This window comes from Lepidochelys kempii, chromosome 1, assembly GCF_965140265.1.
Source record: "Lepidochelys kempii isolate rLepKem1 chromosome 1, rLepKem1.hap2, whole genome shotgun sequence".
Lineage (NCBI taxonomy): Eukaryota > Metazoa > Chordata > Testudines > Cheloniidae > Lepidochelys > Lepidochelys kempii.
Window position 1 is genome coordinate 94,568,163 of NC_133256.1, and position 27,530 is coordinate 94,595,692.

The window sequence follows — 27,530 nt, forward strand, 5'->3', positions numbered from 1 at the left end:
AATAGGCCGGCCCTGACCTCTCCGCACAGAGGGAGGCTGTCACGGTGGCTAGGTGATGGTCGGAAAATGGGGCCGGCCGAATGCTGGAGGAGTGGGCTCGTGAGAGATGGAAGCGTGATAAATAAATGCGGTCCAACCGGGAGTGGCTCGACCGATGGGCCTCCACCCGGACAAAGGTGAACATGGAAGTGTCATCCGGGTGGTGGTCACGCCAGATGTCCACTAGGGAGTGATGTTCGACTATCTCCCAGAGGGTGTTAGCGGCAGCCGGGCTCTGCTCGGTCCCTGAGTGGTCCCGCTCCTTGAGGGTGGTATTAAAATCCCCTCCCAGGACCAGGCACTCGTGAGAATCTAAGGTGCTGAGGAAGGCGGACGCCCGCTGATAGAATTGCAGCCGCTCCGGGCCTGATGCCGGGGCATAGACGTTAATGAGGTTAACCATAAGCCTCTCCATACGGAGCTGGAGATGCAGCAGGCGACCCGGCATGACCTCGGCGACCCCTAGCACCTCGGGCCATAGGTCGGTGGAGAACAGGGTCGCCACTGCAGCCTGTCGAACCGTGAAATGGCTAAAGTAGACCCTGTCCCCCCACTCCAGCCGCCAAATGTCTTCGGCGGTCGGATCCATATGGGTCTCCTGGAAGGGCGCCTTGTTTCCTGTAGAGGGAAGAAAGTTTGCTATAAATTAATTAGAGCACCTGAAACCAATTAGAGCACCTGAAGCCAATTAGAGCACCTGAAGCCAGTCACATGATAAACCCCCCCCCTGCTTCAGTCAGACAAGAGGAGGAGTTGAAGCAGAGTGGATTGGCATTGGAGCAGAGCAGTTTGGAGGAGTTGAAGCAGAGTGGATTGGTGTTGGAGCAGAGAGCAGTTTGGAGGGAAGCAGAGGAGAGTTTAGAGAAGTGCTGTAGTGGGCTAAGACACCTGATTTGTGCAGAGGGAGGGTAGGAAGCCCCATAAGCTGAAGGGCAGGAGAGGGAAGTAGCCTAGGGGAAGGAACTGCTAGTTCTAGTGATCTACTATTATCCCTAGGGCCCCTGGGCTGGGACCCAGAATAGAGGGCAGGCCTGGGTCCCTCCCTCTCCACTCCCCTTCTCTAGGACACTCGTGGCGCAGTTAATACCCCAGTTCAGGGGCAAGAAATGCACGTGCATTTCCCCCACCCCTCCCCCAAGAAGAGACAGTGTCAAACCCATCATAGTAGTGCCAGCAATTTGCCACACTGCCTAAACCTATCTTTGACTTGCAGCTGTGCCCTGGAAAACTGACATAATACCTTGTTAGGGGGCACAATGCCTTCAACAGACAACAAAGTGTCTCGGTATCAAAGTGATTATAAATTAATATAATTTATGAGTGCTCAGGAACTTATTCCAAGCCATTGGGATTGGACAAAAGCATTACAATGAAGCCTTTACTCTTTCTATCGGTTAATGCAGAAGCTTGTACTGAGCACAGCCTATTTCTTCTTACACATAAATATAAGTTTAAATTGTAGAATAAAATTCTGTACAATGTTGACAGAAGTTGTGGTAAACAGCTTGGCTTCAATGTCCAGTGTTGCTGAGAATGCAGTCTGGAATCACTTGGGAGTATATCTAATTAACTAAACTCTGTGAATGGGGTTACTAAATTAATGGTACAGGTGTAAATCAGAAGAACAATCAGATTATCATTTATTCTGAGAATTGTTGACTCACAAATATAAGGCCAAATTCTGCATCCTCTCCACATGTGGCTTCACTGGGAGAGCTTGCGGGATTGAGCCCATGAAAAGGAATCACTATTTTTTACTCCTGAGGACAAAGGCAGAGTATTTATCATGTACATGGAAAAGTTATACAGTCTTGGACTGTGTTTTATCCACCTGACATGCAGTCAAGAGAGGATGTCTGAGCACACCCTCACCCATGTGAGGCACCAGTCAGCTGATTATACCTAATCTGTTTGTACATAAAAATGGCCATACTGGATCAGACCAAAGGTCCATCTAGCCCAGTATCCCGTCTTCCAACAGTGGCCAATGCCAGGTGCCCCAGAGGGAATGAACAGAACAGGTAATCATCAAGTGATCCATCCATCCATGTGATGAAGAAATAATCATGATATTGTAGGATATAAAAACATTATTATATGAATTGTATACAAAACTTTGCAATGCAATAGTAGCTTGTTTTCAATGTATTCTATACAGCACATGTAATGTCAAAATATGTACTGTTTAAAGACAGTGCTTATTTCTGTTGACTTAATAGAAAATAGATATTGTAGCAAAGCTAGCAATAACTGCTGGAGAACATTAGCAAGAGCTGGGTATTCCGTGAACTTTGACAGTAATTTCTAACCAGGCACACCTATTGTACCAATGTTCATATCACAAAGGAAAAGGCAAACTTTTTTTTACCCATCTGTCTATCCATCAACAGTTAAAAACAGCTGAAAACTCTTAGCTTTTGTTTCAGTATTGGGAAGCATATATACCCAGTATCAGCAATGATTATAACTTAGAAGAAGCTAAGCTTCAGCTTGCTGGGGGCACAGTGTTTGTGTAGGTACCACAACATCTGAATGTGGACTTCAAAATTGCAGTTTTCCTTTCCACTGGGAAAAAAATGGATCAGACCCAAAGTATTCTTTGCAGAGAAGGACTGAGGAGTCAACCTTTTGGTACCATATTCATTTTTTTTTTTAAAATACACTTTCAGTGTCAATAGTAGTTCATACATTTGTACAAGAAACAATGTTGTTTATATGATCTGCATCGTGACATAAACATAGGAAGCAGAATATTATAAGGATATTTAAGTCAGTGGTAATTTATCTATTCAGAAAAAAGTGCATTAAGAAGCACATTCCAGAGACAATCTTACCAACCATTTTCAAGTGACTCTAATGTGATGAGTGGCTCTTAAATGTCTTTTAAGCCCTGGTCTACACTAGGACTTTAGGTCGAATTTAGCAGCGTTAAATCGATTTAAACCTGCACCCGTCCACACAGTGAAGCCCTTTATTTCGACTTAAAGGGCTCTTAAAATCGATTTCCTTACTCCACCCCTGACAAGTGGATTAGCGCTTAAATCGACGTTCCCAGCTCGAATTTGGGGTACTGTGGACACAATTCGATGGTATTGGCCTCCGGGAGCTATCCCAGAGTGCTCCATTCTGACCGCTCTGGACAGCACTCTCAACTCAGATGCACTGGCCAGGTAGACAGGAAAAGAACCGCGAACTTTTGAATCTCATTTCCTGTTTGGCCAGCGTGGCAAGCTGCAGGTGACCATGCAGAGCTCATCAGCACAGGTGACCATGATGGAGTCCCAGAATCGCAAAAGAGCTCCAGCATGGACCGAACGGGAGGTACGGGATCTGATCGCTGTTTGGGGAGAGGAATCCATGCTATCAGAACTCCGTTCCAGTTTTCGAAATGCCAAAACCTTTGTGAAAATCTCCCAGGGCATGAAGGACAGAGGCCATAACAGGGACCCGAAGCAGTGCCACGTGAAACTGAAGGAGCTGAGGCAAGCCTACCAGAAAACCAGAGAGGCGAACAGCCGCTCTGGGTCAGAGCCCCAAACATGCCGCTTCTATGATGAGCTGCATGCCATTTTAGGGGGTTCAGCCACCACTACCCCAGCCGTGTTGTTTGACTCCTTCAATGGAGATGGAGGCAATACGGAAGCAGGTTTTGGGGACGAAGAAGATGAGGAGGAGGAGGAGGTTGTAGATAGCTCACAGCAAGCAAGCGGAGAAACCGGTTTTCCCGACAGCCAGGAACTGTTTCTCACCCTAGACCTGGAGCCAGTACCCCCCGAACCCACCCAAGGCTGCCTCCTGGACCCAGCAGGCGGAGAAGGGACCTCTGGTGAGTGTACCTTTTAAAATGCTATACATGGTTTAAAAGCAAGCATGTGAAAGGATTACTTTGCCCTGGCATTTGCGGTTCTCCTAGATGTAGTCCTAAAGCCTTTGCAAAAGGTTTCTGGGGAGGGCAGCCTTATTTCGTCCTTCATGGTAGGACACTTTTATCACTCCAGGCCAGTAACACATACTCGGGAATCACTGTAGAACAAAGCATTGCAGTGTATGTTTGCTGGCATTCAACCAAAATCCGTTCTTTCTCTCTCTGTGTTATCCTCAGGAGAGTGAGATATAATTCATGGTCACCTGGTTGAAATAGGGTGCTTTTCTTCAGGGACACATTCCTGCTGTGCTGTTTGCCTGTGGCTGAACAGAAATGTTCCCCGCTGTTAGCCACGGGGAGGGAGGAGGGTTGAGGGGGTAGTCACGCGGTGGGAGGAGGCAAAATGCGACCTTGTAACGAAAGCACATGTGCTATGTATGTAATGTTAACAGCAAGGTTTACCCTGAAAGAGTGTAGCGACTGTTTTATAAAATGTGTCTTTTTAAATACCGCTGTCCCTTTTTTTTCTCCACCAGCTGGATGTGTTTCAATGATCACAGGATCTTCTCCTTCCCAGAGGCTAGTGAAGCTTAGAAAGAAAAAAAAACGCACTCGAGATGAAATGTTCTCCGAGCTAATGCTGTCCTCCCACACTGACAGAGCACAGACGAATGCGTGGAGGCAAATAATGTCAGAGTGCAGGAAAGCACAAAATGACCGGGAGGAGAGGTGGAGGGCTGAAGAGAGTAAGTGGCGGGCAGAAGACAGGGCTGAAGCTCAAATGTGGCGGCAGCGTGATGAGAGAAGGCAGGATTCAATGCTGAGGCTGCTGCAGGACCAAACCAGAATGCTCCAGTGTATGGTTGAGCTGCAGCAAAGGCAGCTGGAGCACAGACTGCCACTGCCGCCCCTCTGTAACCAACCGCCCTCCTCCCCAAGTTCCATAGCCTCCACACCCAGACGCCCAAGAACGCGGTGGGGGGGCCTCCGGCCAACCAGCGACTCCACAACAGAGGATTGCCCAAAAAAAAGAAGGCTGTCATTCAATAAATTTTAAAGTTGTAAACTTTTAAAGTGCTGTGCTTAAAGTGCTGTGTGGCATTTTCCTTCCCTCCTCCACCACCCCTCCTGGGATACCTTGGTAGTCATCCCCCTATTTGTGTGATGAATGAATAACGAATGCATGACTGTGAAGCAGCAATGACTTTATTGCCTCTGCAAGCGGTGATTAAAGGGAGGAGGGGAGGGTGGTTAGCTTACAGGGAAGTAGAGTGAACCAAGGGGCGGGGGGTTTCATCAAGGAGAAACAAACAGAACTTTCACACTGTAGCCTGGCCAGTCATGAAACTGGTTTTCAAAGCTTCTCTGATGCGTACCGCGCCCTCCTGAGCTCTTCTAACCGCCCTGGTGTCTGGCTGCGCGTAACCAGCAGCCAGGCGATTTGCCTCAATCTCCCACCCCGCCATAAACGTCTCCCCCTTACTCTCACAGATATTGTGGAGCACACAGCAAGCAGTAATAACAGTGGGAATGTTGGTTTCGCTGAGGTCTAAGCGAGTCAGTAAACTGCGCCAGCGCGCCTTTAAACGTCCAAATGCACATTCTACCACAATTCTGCACTTGCTCAGCCTGTAGTTGAACAGCTCCTGACTACTGTCCAGGCTGCCTGTGTACGGCTTCATGAGCCATGGCATTAAGGGGTAGGCTGGGTCCCCAAGGATACATATAGGCATTTCAACATCCCCAACAGTTATTTTCTGGTCTGGGAAGAAACTTCCTGCAGCTTTTGAAACAGACCAGAGTTCCTGAAGATGCGAGCGTCATGCACCTTTCCCGGCCATCCCACGTTGATGTTGGTGAAACGTCCCTTGTGATCCACCAGAGCTTGCAGCACTATTGAAAAGTACCCCTTGCGGTTTATGTACTCGGCGGCTTGGTGCTCCGGTGCCAAGATAGGGATATGGGTTCCGTCTATAGCCCCACCACAGTTAGGGAATCCCATTGCAGCAAAGCCATCCACTATGACCTGCACATTTCCCAGGGTCACTACCCTTGATATCAGCAGATCTTTGATTGCGTGAGCTACTTGCATCACAGCAGCCCCCACAGTAGATTTGCCCACTCCAAATTGATTCCCAACTGACCGGTAGCTGTCTGGCGTTGCAAGCTTCCACAGGGCTATCGCCACTCGCTTCTCAACTGTGAGGGCTGCTCTCATCCTGGTATTCATGCGCTTCAGGGCAGGGGAAAGCAAGTCACAAAGTTCCATGAAAGTGCCCTTACGCATGCGAAAGTTTCGCAGCCACTGGGAATCGTCCCAGACCTGCAACACTATGCGGTCCCACCAGTCTGTGCTTGTTTCCCGAGCCCAGAATCGGCGTTCCACAGCATGAACCTGCCCCATTAGCACCATGATGCATGCATTGGCAGGGCCCATGCTTTCAGAGAAATCTGTGTCCATGTCCTGATCACTCACGGGACCGCGCTGACGTCGCCTCCTCGCCCGGTATCGCGTTGCCATGTTCTGGTGCTGCATATACTGCTGGATAATGCGTGTGGTGGTTGATGTGCTCCTAATTGCCAAAATGAGCTCAGCGGCCTCCATGCTTGCCTTGGTATGGCGTCCGCACAGAAAGAAGGCGCGGAACGATTGTCTGCCGTTGCTCTGACGGAGGGAGGGGCGACTGACGACACGGCTTACAGGGTTGGCTTCAGGGAGCTAAAATCAACAAAGGGTGTGCCTGTACATCAAGGAGTATTTCAGGCAGGACTGCACGGAGGGTTCCAATAAGAAATGGTGCACCAAAGTTATCGTTGTTATTGGAACAAGGAGGTTAGCCTGGCCTCTGATTGATACATGGCTAGATTAACCTCGCTGCGCCTTCTCTGTGACTGACTGCAGTGTGATCTAGACAGGGGAGGAGGAAAATGAGTCCAAAACAAATCTGGTCTATGTCTTGTTCTGACCCACTCCATCGATCCTTTACATCTTTGGCTGGCAGCAGACAAAAAAGGCGCGAAATGATTGTCTGCCCTTGCTTTCACGGGGGGAGGGAGGGAGTTAACGGGGTCCTGACGATATGTACCCAGAACCACCCGCGACAATGTTTTAGCCCCATCAGGCATTGGGATATCAACCCAGAATTCCAATGGGCAGCGGAGACTGCGGGAACTGTGGGATAGCTACCCACAGTGCAACGCTCCAGAAGTCGACGCTTGCCTCGGTACTGTGGAAGCGCTCCGCCGAGTTAATGCACTTAATGCACTTAGAGCATTTTCTGTGGGGACACACACACTCGAATATATAAAACCGATTTCAAAAAAACCGACTTCTATAAATTCGACCTAATTTCGTAGTGTAGACATACCCTAAGATGCCATGTTTGTTTTCTCTCTGTGACTGCCCTGTCACACTTGCTCACTTAACTCCCCTCCCCGACCTCCACCCCACCCCCACCCCCAACTGCTGGCCTTTTATCCTGAACCTAGGGTCTGAACAGTAAACTGGATAACTTTCTGGCTTCTGCTAAGATTCAGCAGGCCAGGTTCAGGTTTCACCTTTTTGCACTGCATTGGCTCCAACAGGGAAACACAGTTGCAAGTGAGGGCAGAATTTGGCACTTGTAATTGGAACAATTCTGCAGATTTACAAACCAGAAGAGAATTCAGTTCATTCTGCTATAGCTCTGTTTGTTGTGCAGTGCTAAGAGTGAAAATAAACAAACATCTATTTTTGTCACTAGACAGATATAACACAACTGAAATGCTGAATGAAACGATGATATTTTTACACAGACTATTTTCAGACTAGAGATGCCCTTCAAAGTTCCCTTAAGGTTTTCAGTACAATTTTATTTGACCTTTTTAAAATACCACCTGCAGTAGGCAACAGCTTCTCCTTGTTGCAGTTGATAAAAGCTGGTTTCCCATTAGTAGTTTGTAAGTCTGTGGGTGCTAGGAAATATTAAAATGAAAGTTGGTTTTAATTATTGAACTTATTAATTATGCCATGTGTCAAATTTCTTATGAAATTAGGACTAGCCTTAGGCTTGTTCACCGGGTCTGTGAAACATTTGGCCACCACAGCCACTGCCTCCCATTTAAAATTGAGTACAGCTGCACTTCCCCAAACCTTCCCTCCCTTGTCTCTTATCCACCATGCTTCTGCTTACTCTGTATTTATGTGAATGAGCAATGCACTCTTCATATTTATACAAAGAAAGGAGGGAGCTTGTGTCTCTGAAATAGGAATCTCCCTGTTTTTTAGACCTGTCCCTGCTGGTTTTACAGTTTGTTTTTAATTACCAGCAGACTGGTCCCATGAAGTAACTGCCAGTCAACTGAGCTGGTGAAACTGACAGCAGGTTGGGCAAGTACACTAGAACCTCAGGGACCCCCCACAGACAGGGATCTATCTACAGCAGTGTTTCCATCCAGCCATCTGTGAAAATTCCTTGAGAGCAACCCTTTGAGCCACAAACTTCTACCACACACATGAAGGTCCATGTGATCTTAGACTCTGGGCACTGTAGCAAGTGGTGAACTTACATATGTATAGCTGTACCCTTGCCATATGCAGACTGTCTGCTTTAAGGCCGTGGAAACTGAAGAAAAAAGAGCATACAGACAATTTTCAAACATGGTGCAAAATTAGGCTTTGCGTCTAGATTTAGGTGCCTAACTTTATGCCCCCTTCATTGGAAAATTTTGGTTGATTTGGTGTTACAAAGGCAACACAGGGCATCGGTGTTAGAACTGAGATTAGTTCTTTGCTCAGTCTGCTAAAGCATGCTGCCTCTTATGCTTCTGAGCTTCTGTTCGTGGTGTGATATCACACTGGCTGTTCAGTAGAAGAGCCGATTGAGTAGCAGGCAGCTGATTGTCAAGGAGCATGTGTAGTAGTCCTAATGCCATCAAAAGTTGCCTGAATAGAACTCCCCCAAAAACTGTGAAGCTGACCTTGGGTCTTCCCTGAGTACTTATGACTATGTTTTTTTCAGGACTGTACTATAATTGGTGGAACTGAAGTCAGAGGGCCTATGTTCCCTAGAGGAGAAGGGACGGGACACCAGGGGAACTGGGCAAGGGGTGGAGTTAGGCTAGAAGTAACTCAGTCACAGGGACAGAGCAGCACACAAGGTTTAATAAAGTTCCATTTGCTCAACTTAACCTCCGTTCAGCCTCATTCATTGTTGATGAAACATGGACCCCAAAGCTCAGCTAGTGAATGTGAGGTAACAGTGTATAACCTTTGAAAACATCTCTGAGAAACATTTAGTCTGAATCTTCAGTATGAGATGGTTTTATTTTGAAAGCTATCTTCACCAGGAAAGAAAGCTGAGGTTCTCCTTACATTTCTTGGTCCCCAGATTGGAGGGTTGGGTGTAAGGAGAGCATTCTGCTGTTATGAGCTTTGCAGGTCTGCATACGTATTTGGCTTTTGAGATGATCAATGAGAGGCCAGCCTAGCCAGAACAAAAAACTGGAATATGATCCAAAGGCAGCTGCATCTTAAAATGAATTGTATGCTTGAAATGAATGTATGCTGACAGCAAGACATCTTGAACACATAGTCGACTCTCCTTGAATGCAGCTCTTGTAGATAGTACACCAGTGCTACTTGAATGGAATATGTGTGCAAATCTTTCCTTTCTGTAATGTTTTCTCTGGCAAATTGGACTTGTATGCAAGAAGTCTTGATGGCATTATGATGCATATGAACCTATATATACTCACACGGGCAAAACAGTTAATTCATAATAGGTTTATCAGTCTCAGATGGATGTCTCATATTGTAGCATTTTTAAAACCAGTCTATAGAGGGTCAGATCTTTTGTCTCTGAATAAACATTTTCCCCAAATAGAACTTGCCAAACCAGTCTTTTGTTCGTCCATTTTGATCATCACAGTGTGTGTTCAGAATCTACTGCTCTATTCTGGCTTGCAATATTATCTCAAAAAGAACAGGAGCACTTGTGGCACCTTAGAGACTAACAAATGTATTTGCGCATAAGCTTTCGTGAGCTACAGCTCACTTCATCGGAAAGCTTATGCGCAAATACATTTGTTAGTCTCTAAGGTGCCACAAGTCCTCCTTTTCTTTTTGTGGATACAGACCAACAGGGCTGCTACTCTGAAACCTAATATTATCTCTGGTATTGTAACTGCATTTAGGCCCCAATTCAGCAGAATACTTAAGCATACACTCAAAAGTACTTAATTTTAAACTTGGGACATTAACTTGAAGGTATGACCACATGCACAAAGTTAGACATGCACTTAAGTACTTCGCTGGATTTGTGCTTTATGTAAAACTGCATCTGTATTTCCCCTGTGTGGGACCAGTAGGCTCCCGGGACACTAGTTTAAAATACAGCCTTGTTTAGAGAGGAAGTACAAGCAGCAATAAAAAAAATAAAAAAATATTTTTACTGCTCTATTCTGGCTTGCAATATTATCTCAGGTATTGTAACTGCATTAGAAAAAAAATAGGAGAAAGTTAGTAAGGGAAGCAAAAGGACACAAGAAGAAATCAATGGCCAGCTGAGTTAAGGACAGCAAGATGGATATTTTAAAGCATATCAGCAACAAAAGGAACCCTAACAATGGTATTGGCTCATTACAGATGGCAATTGTCAATAATAATGCAAAAAAGGTGTAGAATTCTTCTATACATATTTCTGTTCCGTATTTGTGGGAAAAGCCAGATGATGTAGTCATGTCATCATATGAGGATGAAATATTTTCTATTCCAGCAGTAACTAAGAAGGATGTTAAGCAGCAACTTCTAAAATTAGACATTTTTAAATCAGCAGATCTGGATTACTTAATCCAGGAATTGTAATAGTGCTACCTGGGGAGCTGTTTGGTCCATAAATACTGATTTTTCAATAAGTTTTGGAACATTGAGGAAGTTCCAGAAGACTGGATGAAAGCTAATGTTGTGTCAATATTTAAAAAGGGTAAACAGGATCACCTGCATAATTATAGGCCCGTCAATCTGACATCCATCTCAAGAAAAATAATGGAATGGTTGATATGGGACTTGACTAATCAAGAACAAAGAAGAGTATATTGTATTGTAAAGTATTATATAGGAGCCTGGGGTGCAACGAGGGAGGGGGCAGAGCAGGGAGGACCAGGCTAAGGGGAGTCCACAATCTAGAGCTACCTAGAATCCCCCATTCTGCTCTTTGGTACAACTTTCACCGACAAAAGTTTAGCTATACTGGGATTTACAGAGGGGCCTGTCTAGAAAAGCCTATGGCTGTTATAGGAAATGGCTACATATGGGGAATTGTCCCTCAGCTGGGCTGTGGCGTTTATCAGCACTGTGGGCCCTTGCAGAAGGGAGAATCCCTTCTTATTATTTTAAACTCCATAATAACTGTCTAACAGCCCCACCAGTTCAGTTTAAACTAGTCTAAGTGATGCCTCAGGCATGAGCTTTCGGTGGAGTTTGACAGAGGAAGAGTGAAGATCTGGTGAATATGCTCTAAGAGGCTGTCCCAGCCACAGGGGGAAGCATGCAAGATGTTTCCTTGTATTCAGATTACTAATGCATAAAAATAATGGAATACAATTTGCAACTATGTAGTACATACATATTTTTCTATTGGTTCATCTCTCAAATATGGCCTTCTCTTGGATTAGAATCTAGAAACAATTTGCAGGATTTTTTTTTCCTCCTCTGTTTTTCTCTGTGTTTTTATGTTCTTAAATCATGCATTTGAAATTAAACACTTTATTCAAAGACCATCTGGGATCAGCTAATAAACTGCTTGTGGAAAATCACCTACTTATATGCCATTGAGTTATCTAATGGGATGTAACTTCCTTATGTTTCGTGAAATGGGTCTTGCAATGCCAGGCACATGGATTGCTATTGGGCTTTCAAAAACAAAGAGCTAAAGAAAAACCAACAATAGAAAATGTACACATGAAATGCACTTTAGCGTATAGGATATTTTAAATATACATGTTATACACACTGCATAATTTGAGCTATCTATATGGGGACCCTGCAAGCATGAGTATTTGAATAGTAGTAGCATCTTGTCATATTTGTGAATGTTTATTCACATAAATGATTTGAATATTTTGGCTGAGATTTTCAAAAAATGACTGCCTAAAAGCAGGCTCCTAGATAGGTAACATGATGCTCAATGCCTTGGTAAATCAGATCACTTATTTAGGCACTATATAAAGATTAGGAGCATGGCACTAAGCATTCGTGTTTAAAAATCTTGCACAGATTATTAAAATCATTTATGTGAAACGACATTTGCAAATATATCTAGATTCTACTGCCATTCAAATAGCCATTCTCACATGGTGTAGAATGGTCTTATGTCACACTGAAGATCTGGTTGAGTTTACATCTGTGTGGGAGGTATTCAAAACTTTTAGTCTATGCTTATCCTTAGTAGTATGAAAATATATCACAATAAATTGTGAACACATTCAGGCTGTTTACTGAAAAGCCAGCAGGGTAGAATTTTTTTTTTTTTAATGTTGAAAGCAAGAGTGAGACAGAGCCAAGTCTCTGCAGGAGCCTGCAGACACTAAAAATATCAGAGTTGTATCAAAATATTTGGGAATACTCAATAATCAGCTGTGTGCAGGCTTTAAAATTCCCTGTGAACATTACAGATGCAGTACAGAACAGCATCTTCAATTCTGTGCTCTTTATAGAAAAGGAATAAAAAGATGAAACTGCTGGAAATACGCAGCTGGCTTCATAACAGTTACTTTCTTCACCCATTTAGAAAATGGTATGTTTGCAATGTTATTAGATATTAACAAAATAAGAATTCAGCTGCTCTTCATGGGGCCTTTCTTAAAAGATACAAGGAAGGACAAGATAAGGAAAAGGCAAGTAGGTAGATAAATGAAAGTCATTTAAAAATCTTTCTTTACACATTTTTTTGTTTGTTTTTCTCTGTGCTTTGAAGATTAGACCACAGATAGATTGCTAAGTGAGTTAAAGACAGGTGCACTTTGAATTCATGTGTGTCTCCCAACCCCCATGCCTTAATACTTACAACTCTGCCCTGTCCTATACCAACTTGAATACCTACACTCTTCACTGCATCTCTAGTTTCTGCTGGTATATTTAAAAGCTGTGGATCCTCATGAGCACAGATTAGCAGCTAGAATAAAGTGACATATGTACCATCTGTGTGTCTACTTCAGAAACAAGAAGAAGCATCAGATACCCTACAAAAGTATCCTCGGGCTGCAAAACCTAGTCCGGTTCTTCCTCCTTTTCTAAGGTGCTGGCAAACCTCTCTCTATATAAGCTACTGATCCTTCACTCCCACACTTTCCCTGCACAGGTACAAGAAATGTGTTTCTTTCTTCTAGTTTAAAATAACAGGGATTAGTTATAACAGCCTTTCCGTCTCAATCCCATGTCCCCTTCTTCCTCCCCAACTTCCTTTTCTTTTCCTTCTACTTTTCTCCCCATTGCTTCTCCACCTTTCCTGAGACCTTCTTGACATTAAAACCCTCATGAAAACCACCCATTTTCTTCTCTTTTCCTTCTGCTATTCTTTCATTGTCTCCCTACTCTTGCTGCCTACACTACCATCTTTGTCACCAACTCCTTTATCATTTGGACATTCTTCTGCTCTCTAAAATCTGCCACTGCCTTAATTTCTCTTGGTCTTGGTTCTTTTTGATTCTCTAACATTCCTCTTCACTGCAAAATACTTTAGAAAGTAGCTTTCAGATTGTGAGGGGGCTTTTAAACTACAATGTATTGGACTTATTTTTCCACTTGAATTTCAGGCTATCCATAGGGCAGACACCATCCTTCATGTAATGACCATCTTCTCTTTTCTATTGCTGACAGATTCTTCCTTCTCTGTGTAGTTTTTGACCCTTTGTGCAGCCTTTGACACTGGACATTCTATTTTTCTGGAGCACTTCCATAGCTATGCAAACATCTTGGGTCCCGTCCTGCCATTATATGGCTTGTCAATCTCGGACTCAGATTCTACGTCTCCTTTAACATCTCCACGGCTAAATCGAGGTTCTCTGTAGTTTTCTTTCTGCTTCTCTCTCTTGGTCACCTTATATCTACCTTTTAATTATTATACTTATTGTGCACATATGTTGACATTGTAAAGGATTCCGCTGTCTGTGCTGATCCTTTCTTCCTACCTCAACCAAGTAAAGGTGACTTAATCACAACGTACTTCATCTAAATATCTCTGAGACAGAAGTGCTTTTCACATCCTCCGACACATAACAATCTCTTCTATCCCCTTTTCAATTCAGATTTTCCATTTCTTGTGTTGGCATCGTCCTTGACTCTTAAATCCCATGTCTCCTCTATAATCTATGAAACTATCCCTCTTCAACCATTACTCACGCATGCTTCTGCCATGAGTCCATCCATGCAATTTTAATCATGCATTTGTTTATGCTCACTCTAACTATTAGAAATCTGTTCCCTGTGGACTCTTCAAGTCCCAGCTCTCCGCCATGTGCAGAATACCACTACCCACTACCACATTCAAAACACCACTAGCATTCACTTCAGGTTCAAATGCATCCTCATTTTCAGAGCTCCCCATTGGCATTCCCATTTTAAATTAATGAGATGGTTTGTTAGCCGTTTGTAAAGTACTTTGTATATGATTCTGTGTGTATGTGTGTGTTTAATAATAAAGTATTTTCTCCTAGACTTTATCTTTCTATTTCCTCTGTTTTGCCTAGCATCAGGCTCATCTTCACACAATCTTCCACGTGGTGCAAGAGCCTATTCCTCATGTTACCTAAAGCAGCGATTTATTTTCCTCTCTGCTTCATTGAGTCTCCACCTAATTTGAAATCTCATCTCAAAACACACCTTTTCAGCTGTCTAAATCATAATGGGTTCTCCGTTCATCTCTGAGTATTGTATGTACGATGACTCTGTAATTGTACTGAAATTTGTACCCCATTCATACAGATATCTAAATGCAAAGTAAATCGCAACTTTGCTTTCCTGTTTAACACATTAATATAATACTTTAGCCTAAGTTCTTACTTGAGAATTAGTTGTTCAATGCCTGAGAAGCACTATAGGTATTGCTAATATTTGAGCTGTATTTGCAACCCTCATCCATCTGCAATTTTCTTTTTACTATAATTTCTAGCCAGAAAGTTAACAAACAGAAACTGGTATCTTGTGGTCGAAGGAGTAGGGAAGGTCATTTTGTTTTAACTTCACGATAAAACTATTTCTGCTGTAGCAATGTGAACCATTTTTTGTTCTCACTTTATCATTTACTGTCTGTCTTGATGATGAGAAAAGGCACGTAAAGTAGTATTACCATCCCTGTGATCCTGCCTTTGTAGAAAATGAATCTCTCCACTGTAGGTGGCAGCTAATGTTGTTTGTTACACTTTATCTCAATTAGAGAAGTTGGAGGAAATTCTTTATCCTGGGTAGCTGTTGCGTATATATCCCCTGTGTCCATTACACTAGTGAGTGGGTTGCACTGGTAGTTTTAATATGCTTTTGTTTCATCCTTTCAAGATCAGTGGAACTGTCTGACCCTTAGATGATGTCTTTGTTCACTAAATGTGCACAGGTCAGAGTCCCTTTTCCCCAAAAAGAAACTGCACCAAGAGCTTTGGTCAGACTCTGCCACTCTTATTCAAACTAATTGGGCCATTTTCAGAGTAAGTATCCTGAATAGGGTTGGCAGAATCTGGAGCTTAATCCATAGGATGAAAAAAATGTCATGATTATTATAAGTCAGTGCAAATAGGCCCCTTAGACAATACGAATAAATATGATAGTGGAAATCTATATTTGAGACATCTGCTTTTATTGACATGGAAGCTAAAAAAAGAAATAGTAATTAGTACCTGAGGATCGTTTGCCAACGTGCAAGAATGTGAAGCTGTGAATATTAGCTATCCTCCAAAATATCAAAATCTGTGAAATAGGCGAACAAGCATTGCAATTTTCCTGTTCACTGAAGGATAACAAGCCACAGAGAGTTTGAAGGTCTCTGTCTTGCACAACTTGTTTGACTTGAAAAATTATAATGGTACATTTAGTACATTGTAATTACACTACCATGTACATGAAAAAATACTATTGTTATATTCGTTATCACACAATGTGGACCTTATGTGTCAATGATATCTGTTTTTTAATTTCAAAATGCATTGGTACTTTATAATCCAGTTAGCCTTTGTTTCTGTATTTATTATATTATTTTTACCTTGCCTGGATTACATGAATGCAGGCTAGTTCATATTGCTCTGACAAGAATAAATTAATTGTATTACCATATCCTGTATCAACAAGTTATTTCTCATTTTAATATAACCCTGAAACATAGGAAGAAAAGTGACAGTTAAAATGTTAAGACCTAAATGTTCCAATGCTGGTGTCTAAAGTCAGGCACCTAAATCCATATTTATAACCCTGCATAAAAATGTGTTGGTTTTCAGAGGTCCTGAACACACACAACTCCCATTTACGTTAATGGGAGCAGAGCATACCCAGCATTTTTGAAAATCTGAACGCTATGTTTGAAGATTTGGACCTGGATTTGCAACAGCTATGGATTCTCATTAAATGGTGTCTATGAACAACCATTTGTATTCCTTCATATTTGTGTTATGCATGGCTTTCTAGAAAATTAACCCTTCAAGTATTGTGGCCCTGATCCACTGAGCGGTCGAGCACTCCTTGAGGGCTTCTGAGCATCTTCAGCTCAAAGAGAGCTTAAGTCTTAAGTTGGCCAGCAAAAGTCACTACGGTCACACACTTTTCAGTACCTGTATTCTCACTAATGCTCCCATTCACTGTCTATTACAAACCACAGTAATCTGAAAAAAAATGTCTTCAAAGTACTTTTAGTCATATTTTAACTGAAGTGTCGTTACAATTTGTTGATTGATTGGATATTTGGAATGCAAACTCTCTCTGTATTTGGCATCTCCAATGTTTAAGTGGCGTAAAAATGAGACAAAGCAAGTTCATTCATCTATACATTTAGAATCATAGGAATATCTTATGTTAGTAGAAATTCCTGCCCACATCCACAGTTGATATATATCAGTATAGTTCAGTTGACTTAAATAAAGCTACAGCTGAGATTCTGGCCTATTATATCTACCTATAGTGTAGGCTAAAGAGATAAAGCAGAAAGAATAGGTGTATCAAATCTATACAATGGTGTTATAAGTCTTTTCCTGATCAGCTACTGTGCAACAGAACTAATTTCAGATCCACAGGTTGGGAGTGTGGGGGGCAGAGGTGAGACCCATGAAACAAACCTGAAAAAAGCATGTCTAGCAAAGAATTCTGGGAGACACTGAAAAAGGCAGCTACAGTAGTTGCAGTTAAACTGTGGTCTGCATTGGGCAGGTGGAATAGCTCATACCAAATATATTTTTGCTGAAGTATTACTTTACTTTCCAGCATCCCTAAAGCTAGTGAATCTCCCTCGCTTTAAATGAAAATAAAAATGTAGCCTGGCAGGGACATCATCTGTGGGGAAACAACATTTTTCACACTTTATGGAAAAATATGTGCAAAGTAAATCCAATCCAGGTCACCAAAGTTTGCACAACTGAAACATTTTATCACAGAAACAAAGAAAGGTCTTCTAAAAACAAGAGGTGTCGAAAATTTGATCCCAGGGGGAGACTTGCAGAGGCACAAATGGTAACTTTGAAAATGTACCTGTCTTCTGATAACCAGATCCAGCTGCAATACATTTGATACAGGATCTGATGGTGAGGAGCACAGGTGGTATTCTACTACTTCTATGCTTCCCCCTACTCCCTTCTAGAAGCTAGTTTGGTTCCAGCATAAGTTAGAGCAGCCTCATTGCTGCTCTAAGCTGTGGCTCCAAGCAATGCCCCCGAAGTATTATTGTGGCAGCTAGGAATCCCTGGAGCACAGTGTTCTCCACGTGCTACTTATCCTTTCCTTACATATAGCCAGCATCCCTTCATTGCCAGGTGCTATGAAGTAGTTGGCCCAAATCTGGTTAAGTCCACCTTTGTCACCTGGGATTCTCCATTGCTAGGAGACTTTCCAACTGGTCACTCAGCCAGTTTAAGGTGGCTTTGTACCACCAGAGTAACAAACAGCAGCACTTCATTGTTAGATTGACACCAATAACAGTGGTTCTAAGTAAAAGGAAATATTCCATTGCCTACAGTAACAACTGCTAAATGCTTACTTTTTAAAGGTCAAAGTAAAGATCAATTTAAAAATCTCGTGTGTGTGTGTGTGTGTGTTGTCTCTAGAGCTTTTATTTATTTATTTTTTAAATTGGCCCAATCTAGCAAAGTGATTAAGCATATGTTCAAATGTACGTCTGGAAGCAGGTCTATTGAAGACAATGAGATTACTTACATGCTTAAAAGTAAACATGTCCTTACATGCTTTTCTGGATCAGGTTTATTGGAAGGGGAATTTAGGGGTAGGATTAATACCTGAAAGTACTTTTAACTCATTTTATGAAAAGGACTGGATTTGAACTTGACACTCTCCCTTAAAGGATAACCATTGTATAAGCCAGGGGTTCTCAGGACAAATTTTTCGGTGGCCTCAGAGTGAGGCCACCAACTCTTGCTGGTGGCCACTCTCACTTTTTCCTAAAATATTTAATTAGCTTTAGAAAAAACAAATAAATATGCCAATATGAATATCCAAATCATTGTAATTTAATTATTGCTAGCTAGTAAGTCAGTTGTGAAAAGTGATATTAACAAACATACAAGTATCACTTTTCACAGCAGACTTACTCAGCCCTGGCAAGCCTGGGGACAAATTAAGCTGTGGATGGGGGGTCAGGGGCGGCAGCGGGGACCAGGGGCAATGGAGGTGAGTGTGTGACTGGGGGAGGCAACAGGGAGTTGGAACCTGAAGCCCCATGGCCAGTGGACGGAGCCTGAATCCCTACGGCCAGAGTCTGCCACCCCACCACCCCAGGGCTGAAGCCCAAAGTCTGAGCTCCACCACCTCTGGGAAGGTGGGGAACTCACTGGCTACCTGCTCCTTCAGTGTTGTGTCCTAGCTGTCTTCAGAGGGTGACAGGGTCCAACTCCTGCTTGTGGCCCCAGCAACCAAAGCCAAGGCAGTGCATCCAGAAACAACAGGTAGGGGGAGGGGCCGCTGCTTCCCTCCCCCCAGATAACAGCCCAGGAGGCTGTGGCCACAAGAAAAGCCCCTGGTGGCCGCATTTGAGAAACCCCATGCCATTTAACAGGGACACTTGCTTTGTTGCCAGTAACTGTTTCATATGAAGTATTTAATGGACATTTGAGTCCCCGTGCCAGGTAACTGAAAACTTATTTTTACTTTAAGATATTCTGCAGCCCATTGGATAATAACTTTAAAGTTTCAGGAACATTATTGTCTTCATTTTTCAAAGATGCAAAGGCATCACAGACAAAAGATTGTCATATTATTACAGATCAAAAGGAGAGGTTTACCTTTTGTCTGTTTCACTGCTGCTGGCAAGTCTTTTGCAGATTTATGTTTCCTCCTGATCCTTCTTATGGCGTGGAACAGATATTTATGTTTTAGTCACCATGACGAACAGATAGCAGTATTCTAGAATCGGCTGCATATCTCAGGGATGACCTTTTGTTTACAGGAGAAACAAATCAAGGATTTTCAGCTGTAAGTAAGGATCACCTTTTATAAATGGAGTTCTCTGTTTACAGCTGTGACTGAGACGCTGTACTCAGCTGAAAAACAAGGATGCAAGTGATTGTGAGAGGAAAGTGGAGTTGAGTTTATTTTTTCTGGAAACAATGAAAGATTTGGCACTGATTTGTAGTTATACAAATGGGATTTTTGTTGTGCTCTTAGCAATGACAGTTTTATGGTGAACTTCCCTTGCATCTTCCTCCGCAGCAGTACTTGCTATGTCTGTGTTCTTCCAACATTTTTTAAAATAATCCCTTTAAAAGGAAAGAAGCAACACTTTCTAACCTTATTTAAACTCTGTCCATTGCAAAAAAGAATACATCTTTTTTTTTTTTCGCTTTTAGCATCCTATTCAATGTTCAGTTCAAGTCAAAATGAAGCGTGCCTGGGATGGTGGAACACTGCTCTGCACCTTTTCCGTGGTGTGCGTGGAGGTTCTCAGCTAATTCGTGTACAGCAGTTTGGGCAGCAAGATTGGATCCATTGGGGGAGAAATGACCAGTGGGGCGGGAGCTCATCGAGGAATCTGTGGTAGAAAGAAATGGTGGTAGAAGTGGCAGCAGCTGGTGAAGTGAAGTGTTGGAGGCAAAAGGCCTCTGTTAATCTGTGTAGTGGAGGCCGCAGAATAGTCTGTTGGCAAAAGCCACTTTTATTTTCCCTTCCGAGACATCCAGTCTATAGTGCTGGGGAGGCTTGCACTCCTGGCCTTAATTATTATAATAGTTAAACAATGGAGATGAAAAATAAGTGTCATATCTTCAGGTGACAGGTAGCTAGTGATGGGTATGGGCTCTGCTTCCTTATGTTTGTGATAATAATTGAAGAAAAATGCGTTCCTTTATAAGTCATACGGTAGCCAAAGGGGCTCCAAATGAAAGACGAACTTGTCTGTTGCGTAGTCAATTTATTTATAAAATGCAAAGGGAAGAGGGAAATATATAGTTGTTGTGTAAGCGGTGTGGCCTGTAAACCTATGTTTGCCTTGGTGGCTCCAAAATATAATTTATAAGGAAATGTTTGTGATGTTTGTTTACTTCATCGCAGTGGGTTGCCTACAGCAATAACACCAAACAGCTGGAGTAAAATGTGTTGTCAAGCAAATAGCAGGATGGGGATTTAAAGAGAACACCTGTGTCTTGTTATAACAAATCATGTCCACGCTGGACTTCTAATAGCCCAAATAATACAAATTTAGCTAGAAGTAGCAAAACAGATGAAAACATCCGTATCGGCCATGTGGTGATAGATACTGGAAGGTAGTGGGATGGCTGGTTCTGGTTTTATTTGTGAGTGTTTTCCATACATAGTTTTTATCTTCTCCACCATTTACAAACCTCTACATTTTATGACTCACTGTTTATTTGATTCACCAACAATTTAAGTGACTGATTCTCCAGATGTAAGTCAATGAAGTACCCACTAGATTATAGTGGTGCAGCAGCACCCCTGTAGTTAAGGTTGCAACAAGACATTTGTTTAAAGATCAAATTTTCTAACGCCTTTGTAATCAATGTGCTTAGCAGGATTTCTTTGATTTTTAGTGTGCCTCAGGAGGGTGCAAGGTAAGGTCACTGACCCAAATTTGGAGATAGTGGTGTAAAAAAATGACCATTTTAAACCAAACTTCCTAGGTGGGTTTTTTTTTTTTTTTTTTTTTTTTTGCACAGAGCTAGAGATCAAACTGAAAAGGAGGACTTGTGGCACCTTAGAGACTAACCAATTTATTTGAGCATAAGCTTTCGTGAGTTACAGCTCACTTCATCGGATGCATACTGTGGAAAGTCCGATAAAGTGAGCTGTAGCTCACGAAAGCTTATGCTCAAATAAATTGGTAGGTCTCTAAGGTGCCACAAGTACTCCTTTTCTTTTTGCGAATACAGACTAACACGGCTGTTACTCTGAAACCAGAGATCAAACTGTTAATGTGACACAGGTCAAAATGGTCTCAATCTATTGGGTTTTACTCAAGGTAGTGCGTGACACTCATTGAATCTTTGGGTGGTGGAAACTGAGTATGGTATGGAGAATGGAGTGGGGTAGGGCCTGGGGATGAGCTGGTGGGGGGAGGGCTGTTTGGAGGTCTGCGGCAAAATTTTAAATCAAAATGGTGGTCCTTGGGTTACTAAAGTTTGAGAACCACTGCTTTAAAGGTCAACTTTTGCAAGTGCTCTAAGATCTGAATGGTCAATCAGATTGCTTTGAAATCTGGTGTGCCTCATGTAGGGGGGCAAGGAAAGGTGGAGCTAGGGATCCAAATTTGGGTTCATATGTGGAAAGGTCATATGTGGAAAGCTATTGCTGCTGTCCCCTCCCCAGCTCCAAAAAAACTGTTTTTCTTCTGCTCCCTCACACATACTGAGAGGTTTCAGAGTAGCAGCCGTGTTAGTCTGTATCCACAAAAAGAAAAGGAGGACTTGTGGCACCTTAGAGACTAACACATTTATTTGAGCATAAGCTTTCGTGAGCTACAGCTCACTTCTTTTTTCTTTTTGCGAATACAGACTAACACGGCTGCTACTCTGAAACCTGTCATTATGCAAGGCATTGAAATTAGCCATATGGAGTGGAAATCTATCAACTTCATGAAAGGAATGCATCCGATGAAGTGAGCTGTAGCTCACGAAAGCTTATGCTCAAATAAATTTGTTAGTCTCTAAGGTGCCACAAGTCCTCCTTTTCTTTTTGCACATACTGAGAGATGCTAATGACTGGATGAATCACAGACCTCATTGTGTTTCATAGCTGTGAACTCTCCCTTCAATTAACATACCTACAGATAAGTTAATCACAAGCACCCACCTAAAACAAAAGGAGTTTTGAACTGAGTTGTTGGAGGTGTCAGAATTTGTGAGTCATGGATGGCAGTTTTGTTTTTGGGAGGATGCAATAAAAGTATTTGGTAGAAAAAAAAATTAGACACCTGACTGCTTCCTGGGTGGAGTGGAGGAGTAGGGGGAGAGAGTTTTGGGGCTGCAGTGAATGGAGGGGAGCGGGATTATGGGGTAGGGAATTAATGGGTGGTTAGGGAGGCAGGGCACCTCCTAACTCTGTCAATGCCCTCCAACTTTCCTGCACCCCAACCTCCCTGAACTCCACAGCTCTGCCAATGCACCCCAATTTGCCTGCAGCCCTCAGCTCTGCTACTGCATCCTAACTCCCTGCAGCCCAGGTTTGTCAGTGCACCCCAACTCCTGTACTTCACAACTCTCCAAATGCACCTCAAGTCCTCCCCACTCCTCAGCTCTGAGTGCTCCCCGGCCCCTGCTTTGCCAGTGCACCCCAGCATGCCTTCAGTCCACAGCTTTGCTAGTGCATCCCAACCTTCTGTACCCCAATCCCCAGCTCTGCCAATGCTCTCCAACCCATCTGTACCCCAGCTCTGCCAGTGCACCCCAAAATCCACAGCTCTGCCAGTGCACCTCAACCAGCTGCACCCCAAGTTGCCTACAGCCCATTCCAACCCTGCTAGTGCATTCCAACCTCTCACCCCAACACCTTTTTCTCCCTAGCTCTGCCAGTACATCCCAATCCCCCTGCATCCTCCAAAGTCTTTGGGGTGGGAGGGGGAACACACATGTGAATGCTTCCTGGGAGGGGAGAGTATTAGGGAGGGCTGTAAAAAGAGGTGAAGAGCTTTGTACATTTCAGAAACTGGAGGGCTGGCAGAATAAAGATATATGTTTCAGAGTAACAGCCGTGTTAGTCTGTATTCGCAAAAAGAAAAGGAGAACTTGTGGCACCTTAGAGACTAATTAGACTTAGAGACCAATTTATTTGAGCATAAGCTTTCGTGAGCTACAGCTCACTTCATCGGATGAAGTGAACCGATGAAGTGAGCTGTAGCTCACGAAAGCTTATGCTCAAATAAATTGGTTAGTCTCTAAGGTGCCAAAAGATATATGCGTTATCGGATGTTTAAGGAGCATGGCTGCCAGAGGGCAAAGTTAAGGTTACACGGGAAACTTTAACTCTGCAGTTCCTGGTTTCCTGCTCAACTCAACATTGTGCAAGGAGACGGCATACCACCAAGCAACCTTGACTCTGTGTTAATGTAGTTTTTTACCATTTAATACAATGAGGTGTAAAACTGGTGTAATGTAGGAAAAACTGGACGTCTTGTGTCATAGTTGTTTGCCAGGGATTTGCAGAGTAAGAGAATCTTTATTCAGGGTTTTTTGGGTTTTTTTTTTTAAACTTTCTACATTTACTCCAGGTTCCTGTGGGATTGGTTTACATATTAAACACCGTGGCAGGTTGTCACACTGAGATCAGGAAGGGGATGTAGTGTTGATCTGTGAGGCAAAAACTGAGGATAAATGGGAAGACATGGTCTGACACACATGTCATTTTCTCACTAAATGAAAGAGTCACAGGAACGTGAAATTACAGTTTTACTCAATATAGAACTTGCTTGGTCACTTTCATAACAGGTCTATTTATTATGTCCAAAAATTTTGTGTATTCTTTCCTTTATAATTCTGTAAGGGAGGGAGTTTGTTTCCTGTGGAATTTGCTTTGTAAATGTTGTTATGGAGGCACTGGTCATGACTCCACAGTTAACACTAAATTCCATTTTGCACTTAAATGTAATAAATGTTAGCAGGTAAAAGTTCTTTGCATGGTATTTTGAGGGGCCAGTGCTCAGCACATCTCTGACGACATTTTCCATACAAGGGAAACTGGACTCCATGCACAGATCTGACTGCTCTAGAAGGAGCAGATAGGGAGAATGTCTGAAATACTGATATGTGTCTAATGTTAAAATCACCTGACTGTACTACAGATGTACAACCTGGGCTCCCCTGGCAGACTAACTCAGATAGGCTAGTGCTGATCGGACAGTGAATTGAAGCACAGTGAGAGGAGATTAGTAATTCACAGGGACTTTTATATATAATTCATAAAAACAATAGCATCTAATTTACTTCTGTCATTGTTACACAATCTTAACTTTGAGAGCAATATTGTGGATGTTGTTGGCCAGTGGCGTTGTAACGGGGGGGCCAGGGGACCACGGCCCTCCCATTTTTGGGTAGGCTCTGCCACCCCTGATGTTGGCACGAGTGACAGTGGAGGAAAAAGTTGTGCTAGTTTCACTAGTAGAGTTGTTTGCACAATGCTCCTCCTATCTGTATTAGCCTGGGAAAAACAAAGATTGTGACACATACTGTGTTTATCATTTAAAGGGATTTAAAATAAAATGTGTGTCCGTCCATAAAACAAAATTCTTATTAAGTCTCTACAGAAGAGAATTCTCAAAAGCTCCTTTTATAATAAATAATAAATAATAATAAATAAATTATTTATTTCTAATAAATCCCATAAAAATCTGACTTTTTATTCATGCTTGAAAGAAAGCTCTAAACACATTTTTCTTGAACGGAAAGGTATGGACCAAATACTCTGCTATATAGGTTGACGCTGATGTTCAACCCACACATAATGAACCTGAAAGCACTTAAATACTATGGAGATAGGCACCAAATACAAATGTAGGATAGATAGATAGATGAAAGGGTGAATAGATAGGACATGGAAAGATGGAAGAACACCATGTCATGCTGTCTGGACTGGCTCATGACTGTGAGTGCCGACCTAAAGGCACATTGTCCAGCAACAGGGCACAAACCCAGTGATGAGCTGCCAAAAGCTGAAGAACTGGTTCCTTCCGTCACTCTGGGTCTTCGGCAGCACTTTGTCGGCGGGTCCTTCAGTCGCTCCGGGTCTTCGGCGGCACTGAAAGACCCACCGCTGAAGTGCTGCCGAAAACCCGGAGCGCCCCTGGGTGAGTAAAAATTAAAAAGGGATTCTCAGGGCAGCCTCCCCCAGCCGAGAGCACAGGCGGGCTGGACAGGACAGTCCCCCGGGCTGGATGTGGCCCACAGGACGGAGTTTGCCCACCCCTTTAACAACCGGTTCTAAACCGGCTTCAAAATTTAACAATCGGTTTTCACGAACCAGTGCGAACTGGCTCCAGCTCACCACTGCACAAACCCCAAATGGGAAATAATTAGATTTCACCAACCAAGTAAAAAGTGTCAACTCCTAAAGTACTATAACAGCCTTCACATGGAGTCACACAGTCCCCTTAGGCACTCCAGTGTTATTACCCCAGGCAAGCATTGCCTCTGTGACAACTGGTTGCTTTCCACCAAAAATCACAACAATATTCAGGTTACTCCCAGTCCCAAATGACCAGTCACTTACCCCAGGGTAGTTGTACTCAGATGTCAAACTAAAGACAACGCTTGTAGCCCATCCAATAATAAACTAACTAAAGGTTTATTAACTAAGAAAAAGAAATGAGAATTATTTATAAGGTTAAAGCAGGTAAGCATACACACACACACGAGTTATAATAAGGTTTCAAAAGGTAATAACAATTTTTATAATAAACAAACTCTGTTTATCCTTTAGGGTTAAGCCAGGCAAAACAGTCGGGGCCTTTTTGCTTATGATTAGAAATCCTTGTCACTGAGAGTTCAAAATTCAAGCAGCAAAGCAATAATAAGCGCTCCTTAACAGGCATTTTTAGTCCCTTCCCCTAGTGTTTAAGCTGTGATGGGAGGAGGTCTTGGAAACATACCCTCTTCAGGGTTGTGTGGGAAGCAATCAGCAAAGCATTTATTCCACAGTGGCTGATTTGGATTCTATAGGTCTTCATGATGGGCAGGAGGTAAAAACACCTTCCGTATGAATCCAGCAGTAGATAAAGTTTTTTTCCTGTTTGGTGAGTTACATAGTTTCAAAACAAATATTTTACAGTTATAAGACAAACACTTAAGTATTACCTTATAGCATGGGATATTGATGATAAAAGTGAGATTAATTCATGCAGCAATTTACAAGCATTTAATAAAGTCTAAACACTGTACACATTGATAGAAGTCCAATACCCATCTTAACATTACTACACACAGAGTGAGCCAGACTGCTTTCCACCTATGCATTTGTCAGTGTTCAGTGACTTCTAAAGACCTTGGCATGAGCTGGCACCTGGTATGCCAGCATCCCCCACCATTCTGGGAATCTCCAAATTAAAATTGGAGACTCCCAGAATGGTGGGGGAGGGCCAGCTCATGCCAAGGCCTTTAGCAAATCTTTTCTAACTATTTTGGGAGAAGTAGGTTTGCCCTCCAAGGAAGAGAATATATTTTGTAGGAAAAGATTTGTTTGGAGAATTTCAGATTTGTTGAATCTCAAATGTATAGACTTGGATGAAAGCAAAGTTTGTCTGGTTTCCTCATTTCTAAACTCCAGTTCCTTGGAACTTCAGATTACCTGCATACATAGGAGAACTCCAAAGTCATAGAATCATGATATAATCATAGAAGGTTAGGGTTGGAAGAGACCTCAGAAAGTCATCTAGTCCAAACCCCTGCTCAAAGCAGAATCAGCCCCAACTAAATCATCCCAGCCAGGGCTTTGTCAAGACGGGACTTAAAAACCTCTAAGATTGGAGATTCCAACACTTCCCTAGGCAACCCATTCCAGTGCTTCACCAGCCTCCTAATGAAATAGTTTTTCCTAATATCCAGCCTAGACCTCCTATACTGCAACTTGAGACCATTGCTCCTTGTTCTGTCATCTGCCACCACTGAGAACTGCCTTGCTCCATCCTCTTTGGAATTCCCCTTCAAATAGTTGAAGGCTGCTATCAAATCCCCCCTCACTCTTCTCTTCTGCAGACTAAATAAACCCAGTTCCCTCAGCCTCTCCTCTTAAGTCATGTGCCCCAGCCCCCTAATCATTTTTGTTGCCCTCCGCTGGACTCTCTCCAATTTGTCCACATCCTTTCTGTAGTGGGGGACCCAAAACTGGATGCAATACTCCAGATGTGGCCTCACTAGTGCCGAATACAGGGGAATAATCACTTAGTCTTAAATCTGTGAACTGACTTGTTGACTATGCCCTGGTCTACACTATGAGTTTAGATTGAATTTA

General features: G+C 42.8%; 2 protein-coding genes across 3 annotated transcripts in view; both read left to right on the plus strand.

Annotated features, from left to right (window-relative positions):
- The window catches only part of GPC6 (glypican 6), a 1,118,215-nt gene that overhangs the window by 660,789 nt on the left and 429,896 nt on the right, over window positions 1-27,530 (plus strand). The window lies entirely within an intron of this gene.
- LOC140907194 (uncharacterized) lies at window positions 3,079-4,961 on the plus strand. Its single transcript, XM_073332561.1, has 2 exons — window positions 3,079-3,865; window positions 4,441-4,961. The coding sequence occupies exons 1-2, from the start codon at window positions 3,283-3,285 to the stop codon at window positions 4,959-4,961; spliced, it is 1,104 nt and encodes a 367-aa protein (XP_073188662.1). The 5' UTR covers window positions 3,079-3,282.